Source organism: Montipora foliosa, chromosome 7 (genome assembly GCF_036669935.1).
Source record: "Montipora foliosa isolate CH-2021 chromosome 7, ASM3666993v2, whole genome shotgun sequence".
Taxonomy (NCBI): domain Eukaryota; kingdom Metazoa; phylum Cnidaria; class Anthozoa; order Scleractinia; family Acroporidae; genus Montipora; species Montipora foliosa.
In genome coordinates, this window is record NC_090875.1 from 41208066 (window position 1) to 41223065 (window position 15000).

At 38.9% G+C, this 15000-nt stretch overlaps 1 protein-coding gene and 1 long non-coding RNA gene across 3 annotated transcripts in view; one reads left to right on the forward strand and one right to left on the reverse strand.

Annotated features, from left to right (window-relative positions):
* The first annotated feature begins 630 nt into the window (after positions 1–630).
* LOC138011007 (uncharacterized) lies at positions 631–4696 on the forward strand. Its single transcript, XR_011124622.1, has 3 exons — positions 631–775; positions 1486–1572; positions 2673–4696. It is a non-coding gene; the product is annotated as an uncharacterized lncRNA (long non-coding RNA).
* A 4893-nt stretch (positions 4697–9589) lies between these two features.
* The window catches only part of LOC138009524 (uncharacterized), a 28575-nt gene continuing 23164 nt past the window's right edge, over positions 9590–15000 (reverse strand). For both annotated transcript variants that reach the window (XM_068856586.1, XM_068856587.1), the window contains one exon: positions 9590–11955. In XM_068856586.1, the coding sequence (XP_068712687.1) occupies positions 11472–11955 (484 nt within the window). In that variant the 3' untranslated portion in view covers positions 9590–11471. The remainder of the gene's footprint in view (positions 11956–15000) is intronic.

Genomic DNA, 15000 nt, shown 5'->3' on the forward strand with positions numbered 1-15000 from the left:
ACGCAACTAACGCACGACCATTTCGAGAAACAAATTTTTATAGGCAGACAGACAGAAAATGTTTAGCCAGAAAAAAATGGGATGGGCAGAAGTTGACTGAAGCCAACAATCTGTAAAGCTCTGTAATATCCGAAGGTCTGCATTTAACTGAAACATGTACCACGAAAATTAAAAAGAATCCTACCTGTAAAATCTGGCCATAGTCTTCCTACGAATAATTCTTGGAATGCTGTTAATTTTACCAATCGGTTGAACGTCTTGACTGTTTGTTTCAGTTGAAGATAGTTTTAATCTGGCCGCAGATTTTCTCAGCTCTGAGTGCCCCTACCATCAGCGCTTACTTCTGTGTGACTGCTGGCTTTTGTTTCTGATGGAGACTTAAATAAAACATGATTCGAAGGCGCGCACAGTGTGATAAGTGCCGCCCTGGTGAATCCCTTTCCAGGTCCCCCCTCCAAATTAGAACGAATTTTATGTTTCTAGATTGTTCTAGATTGCTGTAGATTGTTCTAGATTGCTATAGATTGTTCTAGATTGTCCAGGCAAAGCAATCATAGAGGCATCAGTCAGCGGATTCATGTATTGCGCACGAGCAGAATTTGTCATCCCGAAGTCTAGACAAAACAAGAAACATGGCAGCCGATGTGGTGCGAAATGTGGTGGCTTCTTTTTAGTTTATTCAACGATTTTTTTTTCTTTCGAAGCCCTTCAATTTGGAAAATTTACTTCTTGGCGGACGCCGTTTTTAACGCACAGTAGTTTCTCCGAGATAAAGGTAAGGCAACATTTTGTATTAAAATGTTTATGTCTTCGCATTAAAAAAGCCTAGTTAGTAAGTTTAAGCTTATTGGCTTGGTAATAAGACAGGTTGGTGAGCAAACAGTAATTATCCCCGCTGTATAGTAACTCGCAATTGTTCAGGTTCCACTAAATTGTTTTTGTCTTTGTAAAATGTCAATCGGGGGTTCGATTTATGGTATTTGTAGTAGAAACACTTACTCAGAGGTAGACATTCTTTTGTGTTATTTGATAACTAAACCTACGTTTTACTTTGTAATTGTTTTCAGCCAGCATTTATTACCGCCTGTAAAAAGAAATTCTTTCGCAAAAGGAGAATATTGTGAAAACCAGCTTTCACTGAGTGTTATACTGCAAGGCATTTAAAATTGTATTGTCTTGCCAACCAATCCCACTCTCTTAAGGAAGAGTTCTTTTGCTTGCTTTGTTTATTTTCAGCTTCAAATGCATTACTTGTCTTTGAGGATTTTCATTGATACTCCTGGGGCGAGATTCCTACATAAAAGCGATGGAGTGCTCATCAGAATTTTTAAAACAAAGCCTTAAAACGAACTAGAATAGTCTTTCCAACAAACTTTTGTTTGGCTTTATATTGTCTTTTTAGCCAGAAAAGTATTAAGGTAAACGCTATGATCAGGGTAGTTTTTGTTGTTTGATATTTGTTTTTATTTTTTTGCCACAACACAGACATAATACAAAGATAATGAATAAAGAAAAAGAGAGAAGAAAGAAAATTATAAAGAGAAGAGACGAGAAGAAAGAGTTTTAAACATTGTAAGTGGTTCAGAGTCATGGATTTTAATTGTGTTTCGGTCAAGGCAGAATGGAGCACACCTGTCACTTTTTCTAGGATTCCCCCTCCCCTCGCTTTGGTTTTGGTTATAAAATTGTCAAACCAGTTTCATTTTTATTTTTCTTTGCTCCACTTTGTTATGACACTGAAACAACAAAAAATGAGAATTAAAGTGGTTGAATTAAAAGTTTTCTAATCAAGGTTTTTTTTTGAAAAAAAAAAGACAAAAACAATTACATGTCTGGAGCAAATATACACAGTTTCAATTTAAACAATTTCTATTTCTTTCTTGGTGAAGTCAGTCCTCTTTCATCTATTAAAAGAGGCTTTCCTGCCATGTTCTCACATTCTGTCTTCCACTGCATCCACAGTGCCAGTTTCAGCGAGCAAAATTTATCTCTCGTTGACATTGTGTTTTTCATTTCTTACCGGAGAAAATAACAGTTGGATTGTTCTATCACCACTGATTGCAATTTTCCAGCTGGGAGGGAGTTTTGTTATCGATAAAGAGTATAAATGGGCCATGTCAAGACGATGACGTGCCATTATGGGGAGGACAGTTCATTAAGGGTTGATGACTGAGTGTTACTAAGCTTGTTGCACACGAAAATGTTTGAGGCCTTGACTGCAGGATAAACAAATAAAATTCTTGTTTCTGGTCGTTGACTTTGACATCACCAGTAGAAATCACATTGTCTCCGTTGTTGCACGTAACATGAAATGTACTGTTCAAGAAGTTGGACATGTGGTGTGAAAAGCCACATGGCTGGACACACTTGATGTTTACCTGACATGAACAGCACGGAATATATGCTATTTCACCCGTCTCATAATTCATGTGATTGTCTCTATCCCAAATGTAATGTTCAAAACACACATGTTCGGGTTGGCCTCATAACTTTTCCTACAGGCAGTTAAGGGGTAACTGCCTGCATCATTGATACAGCCAGCCAAGCAGCACTGTTTACCGCCACCGCGCATGCGCAACTGTAATAGCAGTTGTAGTAAACAGGAAGGCATGTTGATAGTGGTAGTGGAATTCCTGCATATACAAATGAATTCCTGGAATTTCAATTTGCAGGGTCCAAAAGAGATCCTCACGGTGGAATCTGAGGTCACTCTTCTTTCTCAAGTTTTCTTCCAAATAATCAATTTTTAGTTTATCCCTGTTCAAGCTGAACATACGCAGTTCACGATATAGCTGGCAGGTGTATAGACCTTATGCAAAAATGGCTGCCTTTAAATTATTCTTTTGTTCGTATTCAAAATAGCCCAACTAACCTCGCTTGGGATAACAAATTCTTTAGAATTTTTGTCTCAAAAACGAGATTAGTTGGGCTATTTTGAATATGAACAAAAGAATAATTTAAAGGCAGCCATTTTTGCATAGGGTCTATGATGCTTCGGTCGCTGGAGTTAGGGTCACCAAGATGACAGATAGGCTTGGTAGACCCTTGGTAAAATACTTGTTCTGGAATGTGATGTTATAATTAGTTCCAAGAGACACTGCACGTTCCCAGCTGAAAGGATTGCAGCTGACGTTGAATATAGGACAGCCACTATTGAAGTCTCTCAGACTCCTCAAATTCTCTGTTATAATCTCGAAATTCTCTCTTTTGATTATCAGTGGCACCATAAACTAAGCCCTTCTAGTTTTGTTAATTTTTTTTAACCCGGTATGTTCTATTCATTCATATAATACACATCAATCTCAGATTGATAATCTGTTACATCTGTTCATACCACTCAATACGGTATCCGTTCTCTCAGTTACACTGGTCCAAAACTTTGGAATTCTTTATCCATTGATGTTAAGAAAATCAAGCTGTTTTCCAATTTTGTTCAACATATCAAAAATTCTGTGATTGGTGGTTAGAAAGGTGAGGCTAATGAAACCAACACATGATTCACTGTTACTCCGAGTTTCGTGCTTACGCACTCATCAGACAGTATGATGAGTATGATGAGAAGTTTAACTCCCAATAATGACCAACATCAATGCTGATGAGAGTTTGTAAAATGATCACTAAAGGGAAAATGCTTTCATCTGTTATCAATGATGAGATACTGTCTGATGAGTGCGTAAGCACGAAACTCGGAGTAACAGTGAATCATGTGTTGGTTTCATTAGCCTCACCTTTCTGTGATTGGTGGTTATAAATTATACTATTATTGATTCTTAATGTTTTACGATTATGTAATCTTTAACTGTTATTTAATTCATACATCCCACCCATTTTCCAAAAAAAAGTTATAGGAAAAATAGGAGGAAATTAGCAGGAATATAGGAGATTTATAGGATTTTAGGACAAAATATAGGAGTTCTAAAGGAGGATTTTCAGGCACTCACAGATAAAATTCTTAGGTTGAAACACAGTTCAATGAGTCTTGCATCATTTCAGAGACTAAGACACTAGTTTGCAATATGTGTTCATTGATAAGACGGTTTACAAACAAAAGTAAACAGTGATTGTCAACAGTCACATGACCACCCCTTACAAACTCCAAAAAAGGTCAGCCACTTATGAGAAGTTTAACTCCCAATAATGACCAACATCAATGCTGATGAGAGTTTGTAAAATGATCACTAAAGGGAAAATGCTTTCATCTGTTATCAAACTCTCTCAACTAATTCCTTAAGGAAATGTATGAAGATCAGTATGAGAATTTCTAAGTGGATATTGGGGCTTAAAGGGTTTACATGTTACTAGATATATATCAAGAGGTGACACATTTTGAATGAGAAACATTTAACACTTTCATTTTCCTTAAACTGTATTTGTAGGAAATATAGGAGTTTTTTGGCTCATTATAGGAGTTTTATAGGATCCTATAAAATAAATAGGAAAAATAGGATTTATAGGAAGGCTGGGATGTATGTTAATTAATAAAGTAATACTTTTTTTCTAAAACAATTATTTTGCTTCTCTTTTCCTTGACTCAAATTATTTATTTCATGTTTTGGGTCACCTACTCAGTTAGTTCAATAAAGGAACCTACAATTGTAAAATTTCTTTTTCTTCACAATCCCTTGATTTTATATTTTAAGCACTAATTTGTATTAATTATTATTTCCGTCTGAGTATAAATAAAAATTGACTTGACTAGGACAAATTCAAGAATGGAAAGTAGCACTTTTGGTGGGTCGAATGAAATAACATTTTTTAAAAATATTTCCTTCAGATCTCCCCAACCCAAAACATCCCGCTGATATACAGGAAAGTTTGCAAAAGCAGTTTTTCGGCGAGAAGAACACGTTCCCAGTAGATATTGTGTTGAATGAAATCAAACGTGGTTGGTTCAAGAGGCGATGTTTGTCGTGATGTTTTCGAGCCATCGAACAACAGTAAGAGGTCTTTAGGTGAATAAATTACACTGATTACCGTCTGAATCCTAAAACTCGGATATCCGACGATGCATCAGAAACAACTTGAAATATTTGGGTTTCCGTGAATCAACGGATTTATGTCGAGCAAACTAGCTACGCGGACTACGCATTCAACCCGTACTCGTAACTTATTTGTGCGAGTTGTGAGTTGTGCCTTGACGGGAAGCTTCAGGGCCATTAGGAAACGAGTCAGCTATGAACGTTTTCTCAATTTCACTTAGTGATAATCGACACGAAACAGACACCTCGTTTTTACAGAGATCGCCATCTTTACTGGGTTGCCGTATGGCAATCCCAGTCGGAAAATGGATAGATTTCTCCGTTTTATTACTGGGTTGCCAAACCCAGTCGGAATCTGCGTAGCGTTTCGTCGTTTTATTTTCCGTGTCGGTAAACGTCTTGCCTGTCACTCCCCTGCTATGTGGTGGCTTTGTGCATAGAGCCTTCTGCGCGTATTTTCTTAGGATCGAGAGGGTAGTGGGAAATGCGTAGATTTCTCTGGTGGATACAGTAGAACGATTAACTTAACCGGCAATGGCGTCGAAGTCATGTAACGCGAATGGCGTTTTAGTGGATCTTTGAACAAAATAAACCCTTATGAAGCTCAATAATGGCAAGTCAATTGGATTTACAGGCGGTGGAATCTTAAAAGCGACGAGTACAACAATCTATCGCCCGTCGAGCCGAAATCAAAGTGAGCTGTATTTACCTGAAGTACATGGTAATTTAACACGATCGAGTTTCTTGTCTTCACGCACGCAATGAAATAGGAAGAGGTTTTCGCCTCTAAGAGCAAATATGTTGTTTGTTTCAATAGATTTTTCGCTGGAAAAGGATTCTGTGGTATTTTCTGCCTTTGTGAATTATAATATCATGTTGTGTATTGAATTTTCGATCTTAAGGTTCAAATGTGATATGGGAGAAGTTTTTTAGTATTGCTCTGTAAACAGGAAGGATTCACAGGCCTGTTGGAAGCGTGCTTGAGTTTCAACTAAATGAGCCCCAAAATCAGTGAAGAATTGTGACGCAGATGAATAATAAAGTAGCTGCTATTTCCAAAATGATGGAATTACCTGGTTAGAATAAATAACGTCGTACGCGTCTTGGAGAGTACATTTTGACTTTGCATAAACAAGACTTGGGCGATTGTGATCTTTGTTTTGACTTCGCTCATTTCATTGTCAAACTTTATAACACTTGACAGAAAAATAAACTTACAAAAACCCGGTATCTTGCCATCATTTGCCACAGATACTTCACTGTTTGGCAATTAAACATGCCGCGGTAACTTCATCACGGCGCCCGCTGAATTCCGGCGATGTCACTTTCGATTTTGCGATTTATTTGTGCAGCCAAAACGTACAATAACAAAATTGAACGTTGCAAAAATCCCCCAAAATCTTTGTTGCTGATCGTAACTGTTTATATTCTATATTCACGGTTCAAAATAAATGTTGTTTTCATGTCGTAAATATGTTATTCTCGAGCGATTGTCCTGGAAACTTCCTTCTGCTCTTTCTAAAAACTGTGTATCAATATTTATTTACTTTTGCATCAATATTTGTTTTTGCATATAGCAAGCTAACAAAATCTGTACCTTGCTGAGTTCGCATTTGTTAGCGTTAATAGTATTTTCGGTCCGATGCTTCAGTTTTAGGAGGGGTATATTGTTTTGGTCTCCCATCCAAGCACTAACCCCGCCAAACAGGGCTTAACTCCAGTGAACTTCGGTATTACAAAGCTGTCAGATGCTCAGAGGGCACGCTTAAACTTGTGGTGAAAAGAAGTTTATCAACATGTCAGCCCAGAAGCCAATGTTTCTCACTTCCCATTTATTTTCTTTAATCTTTCTGGGTTCAGTACTTTGCTAGTAACCACATGTCTTCTCAGACTATTTACCAAAGACTTCTACCATATCACTACAATGATAGACAATACCAAAACAATATCGTGCACTGTTAGAGCTACATATTACGCAAGGACAGATCTGTTTCGTCGTACGAACGTGTGAGGACCTGTGAGCCAAAAGGCATCTTCTCGTATGACTTCTTAATGACCCCCCAACTTGAAAAAAATCCTCTGGAACGGTGCACGTACCACAGGCAACCCAGTGTACCCTCACGGAGGGTCTAGTTATTTTCCGTGTTGGTAAAAGTCTTGCCTGTCACTCCCCTGCTAAGTGGTGTCTTTGTGCATAGAGCCTTCTGCGTGTATTTTCTTAGGATCGAGAGGGTAGTGGGAAATGCGTAGATTTCTGTGGTGGACACAGTAGAACGATTAACTTAACCGGCAATGGCGTCGAAAGTCATGTAACGCGAATGGCATTTTAGTGGATCTTTGAACAAAATATACCCTTATGAAGCTCAATAATGGCAAGTCAATTGGATAGTGAACAAGCCTAAAAGCGACGAGTAATGGACTTCGACAACAATCTGTCTCCCGTCGAGCCGTCTTTTACCATGTGTGCTGTTATGTAGAACACTGAAGATTCGTAGGGCAGCGATAATAGTAAATTCAAAGACTAGATCAGGTGGAATGGATGGAATTTCAAGCGTTAAAATCGCTGAAAAGGTAAAATTATTTTCGGAGCGATGCAATTGCGTGTCTTAAACAGATTTTCCTTTGATCTCACATAATTGTGTTTTCCCTCAAAATATTCGCTTGTTTTCGCTTTCGCTCGAACATATTTACCTTTATTACATGTCCAGTGAATAGTTTTATCCTCTGGGATGAATTTTCCGTCGAAAAATCGGTTATTTGGGTGGTTTTTGGCAAACAGAGGTTAATTATTCGTAATGCGATCGCTTCCGTTCCCGTCCGCAACGGGTCGCAAATTTGACACTTTTATCGCATTATCACATTACGCATTGATCGCTAATCCGATTATTCCTAAAAATCTAAAAATATTCGTGCCTCATCAGTTTTTGGTCGAATTTATGTCCAAGAAAGCAGATAAATTGCAGAAAATTTTAGTTTTGCATTCAAAAATTCGTAATCAACGCTAAAATGACCAAATTTTGCCTGGAAAACATATTTTACTGTTATATTTCTTTAATTTTTTCGTTCAACTTTTCGCTTTTATAAATTCTTCAGTTGTCTGTAAATAAGTTATACGCTGTTGGAAATTGTTTTTTTAATTACCTTTTGCTTTGTTTTTGCAAGCCGGTAATCGGCCCGTGGGCATTACGGGAGAATAATGCCCTACAATTCAGCCACAATTAGCCAATCAGAGCGCGCGTTATATTGGCTACAAAGACAAGCCATATAATAAATGGTCTTACTGACCCCCTAACTTTTAATGCTGCACGTACCACAGGCAACCCAGTGTACCCTCACGGAGGGTCTAGTTCACCTGAGAGCAGGCCAGCTACCACAAAGAGCGCCCGCTCCAAAATACCCCGCTGACCAAGATGAACGCTTTGCAAGTTGTGAGAACATCGTTTCTCGGTCCCAGGCCTTTTTTCTACCTTCCCCCCCCCCCCCCCCCCCTCCTCCCTGGGATTCCGGGCTTAATTGTTTTGTTTTCATTCAGTTATGATTTAATTTCCTTCACACATCACTGGGAAATCCCTCCTTCCTGTGAGTACTTTTATTGAGTTTTCTTAATATTTTGTCCTTGGTCGTTGAGTATTCGGAAAATTGCTTTTGTTTTGCTTTTTTTCTTGTTTGCTTGTTTTGGATTGCAGGGAATGAGTTAAGAGAGTTGCCATACAACTTTGATTATCTTGTTTTTGCTATAATACTCCGTCTGTATTACAACAGAATTTGTCAGCGCCCAGGCTCTTTTGTCTCGTCATGAATATTTACTATGCAACTATTATATTCACCCGGATAAATAATATTCCCGAAGGCAAGTATATTCCTTGGCTTCAGAAGTCGTCTTACGACGCTGTCGAAATGATTTTCCTAGTCTAGGGCTAAAGGCTGGAACAACAAGTCTTGGGGGAAATGTTTCGATGTGCTTCCACCTGATCACTTGCGATAAGATTAAACACTATCAGGCTGAGTTAAACAATCAGTGGGATAATAAGAAATGACAATTGAAATTATATAACGGTAAAGAAATATAAGGGAAAAGTGGATTACATTTCATCTTTTTACCCTGCAGACTTGAGCTACTACAAAAACACAACTTTAATATTGAAACTATTAAAAGTGACTTCAAATTTGAATTAATTAAGTCGGACAGAGCTTAGAGGGTTAACGACTGCATGTATTAAATATTTTTAAATTGTTCAGTGTCAGTTGATTACCTCTAACAGAATTGATATATATATAACTAATTATTAACGATCGCATGGGTAGCCACAAGCAAGTAACGTCGTTTTACCGTCATTGCATATTTAGTTTTGAATTTTTTTCCGTGTTAGACTTCTTTGGTAACAATGTATTTTGGTAACCAGTGTCACGACAACGTGAAAAGAATAAAAAAGGACAGTTTCCGCTTCCCACAACCGAGATATTATTTCACGGTTAATTAAGAATTTTGAACGAGTGTAAGGGTTAGGGTATCCGCAATTTTTCTATTTTTGGATTCAAAAATTTACGCGGCCACAAGTAGCGTATTCCAATCGTTTTCGATTCGTTTTCACTGTCCAAACGTATCCGGATACACTCTATGTCACGTACTTTTGACAAAGATTTTGCTTGTGGAGCATGCCCAAAATCGTATATCGGCGCCATTTTCTCTGCGTTGAATATGAGTGACACGTGCGAGTCTTTCTAGGTCCAAAGTCGATACGCCATTTTGATTTATCTCACCCGAGAAAGACTGGAGCCGATAGTGTTACGTTAGCGAATTCGAAAACTTTGCGGATATGATCGTCCACACGTATCCGAATTCGTAGCGTATTCAAAAATTTCCACTCTGAAAGACCGTGTTCGAGAATTTCCGGATACGGTTACCGTCGCCGGATACGCGTGGAGGCAAGCCGTATTCAAAAAACAAAAAAAATGCCGATGCAGAAATTTCCGGACACGTGTGGACGGGGCCTAATTTGGAATTTTAAAGCCAGATAAGAGCATGCGCGTTTTCGACAGACGTTAAAACGGCTTCAATGATATTCAACATGTTAAACCAATGTTGTATGAAACTTTAAATCGGCCTAAATTTGTGTCTACACTCTTTCAACATTTTCTGCACTTCCAACCATATCAAACACTGAACCTTCTTAAATTCAACGCCCTCTGTATTTGATTCAACAGAAAGCTGAATGCGGCATATTGAACAAACGTTGAAAGTTCTTAAACGGGCGTTTGGAGAAATACGCGGGTGAGAGTTTGTGGCGCCTCACATGCACGAAAGGGCCTTTTAGAAAGATGTACTCCACGCAGTGAATCACTAATCAATAAGTGGTATGTAGGGGATGCCTAGATCAATTTATTCAAAATGGCGGCCACTCAGATAATTCAAGATGGCAGTTATTTAATGAGATAAAAGCCTGGCAAGTAATTGTTTTAGTAAATTTAACAGCTTTTGTTGCAAAAGTTACACAAATGATGCGGGAAAAAAACGCAGAAGGACTAATGTTACGAAAGATAAAATCTTCGCTGAAAAACACTAGAAAATTGGTAAATTTTACGCCGGGAAACTTCAATATCTAGATGACCAAAAACTTAAGGCCATGTCTTAAAAATTATTCTCTCCGAGCAAAATATCGAAGGACAAATCTACAAATCTATAAATTTACAAATCTACAATTCTAGGCCTTAATCTGAGTATCATACGTAAAACAAATAAAGTTAATGGTTACTGCCATGAAATTAACTGAAATGTGATCAAAAGACACACTTATTGAGTCACCAACAGTGCTCTCCAGTCCACCCCATGATCTGTTTCTGATCTTCTCATATTTAAACAGCAGATATCGTTGACATCAACCTCGTTCCTAGTGTCTCTTTGTCGATCAACGACAATGGAGACCCTGGAAACGAGGTTGCTTTGACATGTTAACTGGCGAAGTCACAATTCATGGTATAAGGACTATTAATGCTGTATCTCTTTGAGACAGACGACCTTCATTTATCACCCATTATGGGGCTGTTTACATGGGAAGAAAAAACCTTGCATTTAGAAGATCCCAGAAAGCAAAATTTTTCCACGTTGCTTATATGCAGTAATTTCGGTCCGGGTGGCCGAAGCAGCTGAGTGTTCGCCCGCCATATTCGTTTTTATCCCTTTTAAAAGGATTTCACAGATTGAAAGTGATTTATAGGGCAGTAGGATGTTCCTATCTCCCAGCTTCGAAAATGTTATCACCAGAAACATCCTTACGTAGAGGTCAAAGACAACATTTTGCATGCAAACTGAATTTGGAAACCAAAGAGTTCGAGGATGACCCATGTTAACACTCTCCAAATGTATTAATCAATTCTACTTTTTAAGCAGTTAAAAATAGCATTATCTAGGCACTACCTTCGTTCAAGTCAATAATGCAAAAAACCTCTTTGAGAGAAATATTTTACTGTCCTGCGCGGTGGATGTATCGATCATTACCCTGAAAACTCTATTTTCAACAACAATTTATCGTCCTTCACATATCGAGGACCAAAGAACTCCTCGATTTGAGCGAACCTTTCATAGCCATACCCGGTAGGGCAAATGGTTTCATCAGGCTGTTGGAAGGTAGGCGAGTTGGGATTTGCGTGTATGATCCGACTGAAGTCGCTACGGGGACTGGAATCACTCTGATCTAGGACGCTAACAGTGATTGTCCCAGCAAAAGGCCAATCATCGAAGGAATCATCGAAGTCTCCTTTTATCATATGAACGAACAGTGCCACATGTCTGCCTGTTCCACTGCCTAAGCCCTTGGGGTGAATTCTTAAGCCAAACAGCTTGCCCTGGTGATCATTGTACACTGCATCAGTAAAGACTGGTGTTTCGTTTTCGCGATGTTGAGCAACCTCGGTTATTTTGAAAGTGAATGATGGGTTGTGAGCATTATTCCTTTTCCGAGCCTTCTTCGGTTTCGACCTGCAACATGATAATTTTTTAGATCAGTGTTAATAAAAAGCCCCATCACTTCAAGCTTTTCAATAAGTCTTGACCACGAAAATGGGAGGTAATTTTTCCTAAGTTCCTCAGGTATTTAATTCAGATGTACGACAATTTTGATTAAGCGTCCCCTTACTCTCTGTCCAACCTCAACGTCACTCGCGGATGGTCTGGGAATACAGACAACCAAAGTCACAAATTGTCACCCAAACTCCAGTCCTCAACTAAAGATAAACGTGAAAGAAATGTGTATTTGGCTTGCGGTTATAGACGAAATTGAGAAGTGATTCCGGTTCTTTAAGCACTTGTCTCTTAGATTACCTATACATCCATACATTCATACATACTTAATTGACCGCTCCCCACAGGAGCTTTTCAGGGCCAATGAAACACAATCACGACAGAACGGAACATTCAACAACAGCTGTTAAGAATCCCAACTGGCCGGAAGCAAACCAGTTGGCTATTTACAAGTGCAGCCCAGAAATTGAACCAGGGACTACCAGGAACAAATTCAACGAGTGGTCAAAACGGGTCTCGAACCCGAGATCCCCGGATCTCAAGGCAAGCGCTCTAATCACTGGGCCCCCTGCCTCCCCTCCCCCTAAACAAAATCAGTTGGCTACTGAATGGGAATCGAACCCATGACCTCTGCGATGCCGGTGCAATGCTCCACCAATTGACCTTTGAAGCCACTCAGTTGGGAGCAGGTCAATTTATTGGGCTCATGTGTTACCACGGTGAAAGTGCTTATTAGTGAATGAAAGAATTTGAAGTGAGGATCACAGACGAAAGCTGGTAAAAGTGATCCTCGCGTTAAAAGAGACAGTTGCTTAAATTGTCTACCTTTCGTAATGATAAATAGCTGCATTTACCCTTCACAAAAAATAAGCCTAACCCTTTCACTTTAACCCTTACACTTGACCTAATAGATTGTTTTCATGTGACGTCACGGCGGCCATGTTGGTGCACCTAAACAATAGGGAACTTAAGCAACGACGACGGAGATGACAACGAGGACGTCATCTCAAAATACAAATTCGCGTTTTTGTAATCATTTCCTGACTATTTTAACTATTTTAATACGACAAGGGTGTGGTAGCTCCTAAAAACGACACTGATCGGAACGGCGCTTAATTTAGGGGAGAAGATAAAGCTTTATCGTCAAGTGCTGACGTTCTTCTTAAAACCTCAAATTTGGCTATTTCAAGTTGTTGTTTTGCTGACGACGGCAAAGAAATGGACAAAAGTAAAAAGCGCACGTGCAGAGCGTGCAAAGCTATTGTTTTTGTCCACTAAATATGCAAATTTGTAACGTTCTCGTTGCCGTCGCCGTTGTCGTTGCTAAAGCTCCCTACTTCCTTAATAGAACGGCGGCCATATTGGTGCACCCAACTAATCCTCTCGGAATTGAGTTCTATTATCATGCAAACGTTGTCCTTTCTTTTCGCTTTGCACGGGCTTGCAAATTAGTTGCACATAATTTAATCGAAGGATTTGATTGGTTATCTTGTCAAAAAAAGGTGTGTTTTGTGCAGGGTCAAGGCCAAAAATACGGACAAAACATGAAACAAAGGAACTTGTCGAGTTTCATAACTATCTCCATGCATTAACTATGATGAAGCAAGATCGTCCGGGTGAGTGTAGTCCTGAGAAGGACTGCATGTTCTTGGTCATATTGACTACGTTAACATGAGCAGAAGTGATCCTCAGAGTCAAGTGATTTGTGTAGTCTCGGTGAATCGTATAATCACTGACCGTATTACTCTAGTTAGTAGGGAGTTTAAGCAAAGACGACGGCTACGGTAACGAAAACAGCAGTCCAAAATGTAACTTAGCGCTATCGCAAGCATTTCGCAATTATTCCGTCTTGTTCACCTTGTATAGTACGGTCGAACTATCCTGTAACTGGATGGGTACGAACGGTGTTGAAGTCAAAACAGAAAATGACTGTTTCATTGTTACATGCTCACGTTGTCGTCAAAACCAGTTGGTGATTTAACGTTGTTGTTTTGTGGAGTACGTGAAAGAAATGCACGGAAATTCGTGCTGCACGTGCAGCACAATTATTTTTCCTTTTTTAACCAATGATATTCTTGCTTGGCGGAGTTGCCGTAGCCGTAGCAATCGTCTTTGCTTTAACTGCCTAGTGATGCTGCTGGCTGGGAAGACTGTGATTGGTGCTCTGTCGTTGTTTGACTGTTCTGTTGGTCAATCGTCAATAAGTCGTTTATATGGCGCTGGTAGTATTTGGCAACGGTTCCGAGTGCCTGTGTTTGTTCTTGGTTTGTAAATCAGCTCTCTAGTATGAGCTGTTGGTGGTAGTTTGTATAAGTGGTTATGCAATTAGCGGAGTCCCAGTCAATTTCGTGGTTCGTCAGTAAGTGGTGCTCACAGTCAGCAGTGTTCTTGTTAAGGTCACAGTTTTTAGTCGCTTAAGGATGACATTCACTCAGGTTGTCGAAACGACAGACAATGTCCTCGACAACAGCGGGCGATCTTACTTAATTAAGTTTTGTTCCTGTTGCTATTTTTTGTTAAAGTTCTAAAAAAACCCACATAATCAAAGCTTGAAGATTACAGTTGCACTGAAAGGTTCGCACCATTTAAAAGGTATTTTAAAACGTGAAAAGACATATAATATTTAACTGGCTCAGCCAAAGTGGCGTAAGTGGTGGATCTAGTAGGAACTAAAAGAGAGGCAGACGTATGTATCACTAATGTTTCACTGTGATCAATAAACAGGTAGACACAGCGGATAAAGGAATCCACATGTCTAACATAAATGCGGGGCAAAATGTTCTCATTTGCGTGCATCGTATTTGTCCTCTTCCCAGGATCATGGCAACAAATCGTTAATAACGTAAAGAGAAATGGACAGTCATAAATCTGTTTTGCGTTGAAAGAAATCATAAATCTCCTTAACACGATGGTTGATATTATTATTAAATAAATATCATAATAATAACAATAATAATATTAATAATAATAATAATAGTAATAATAATAATAGTAATAAAGATG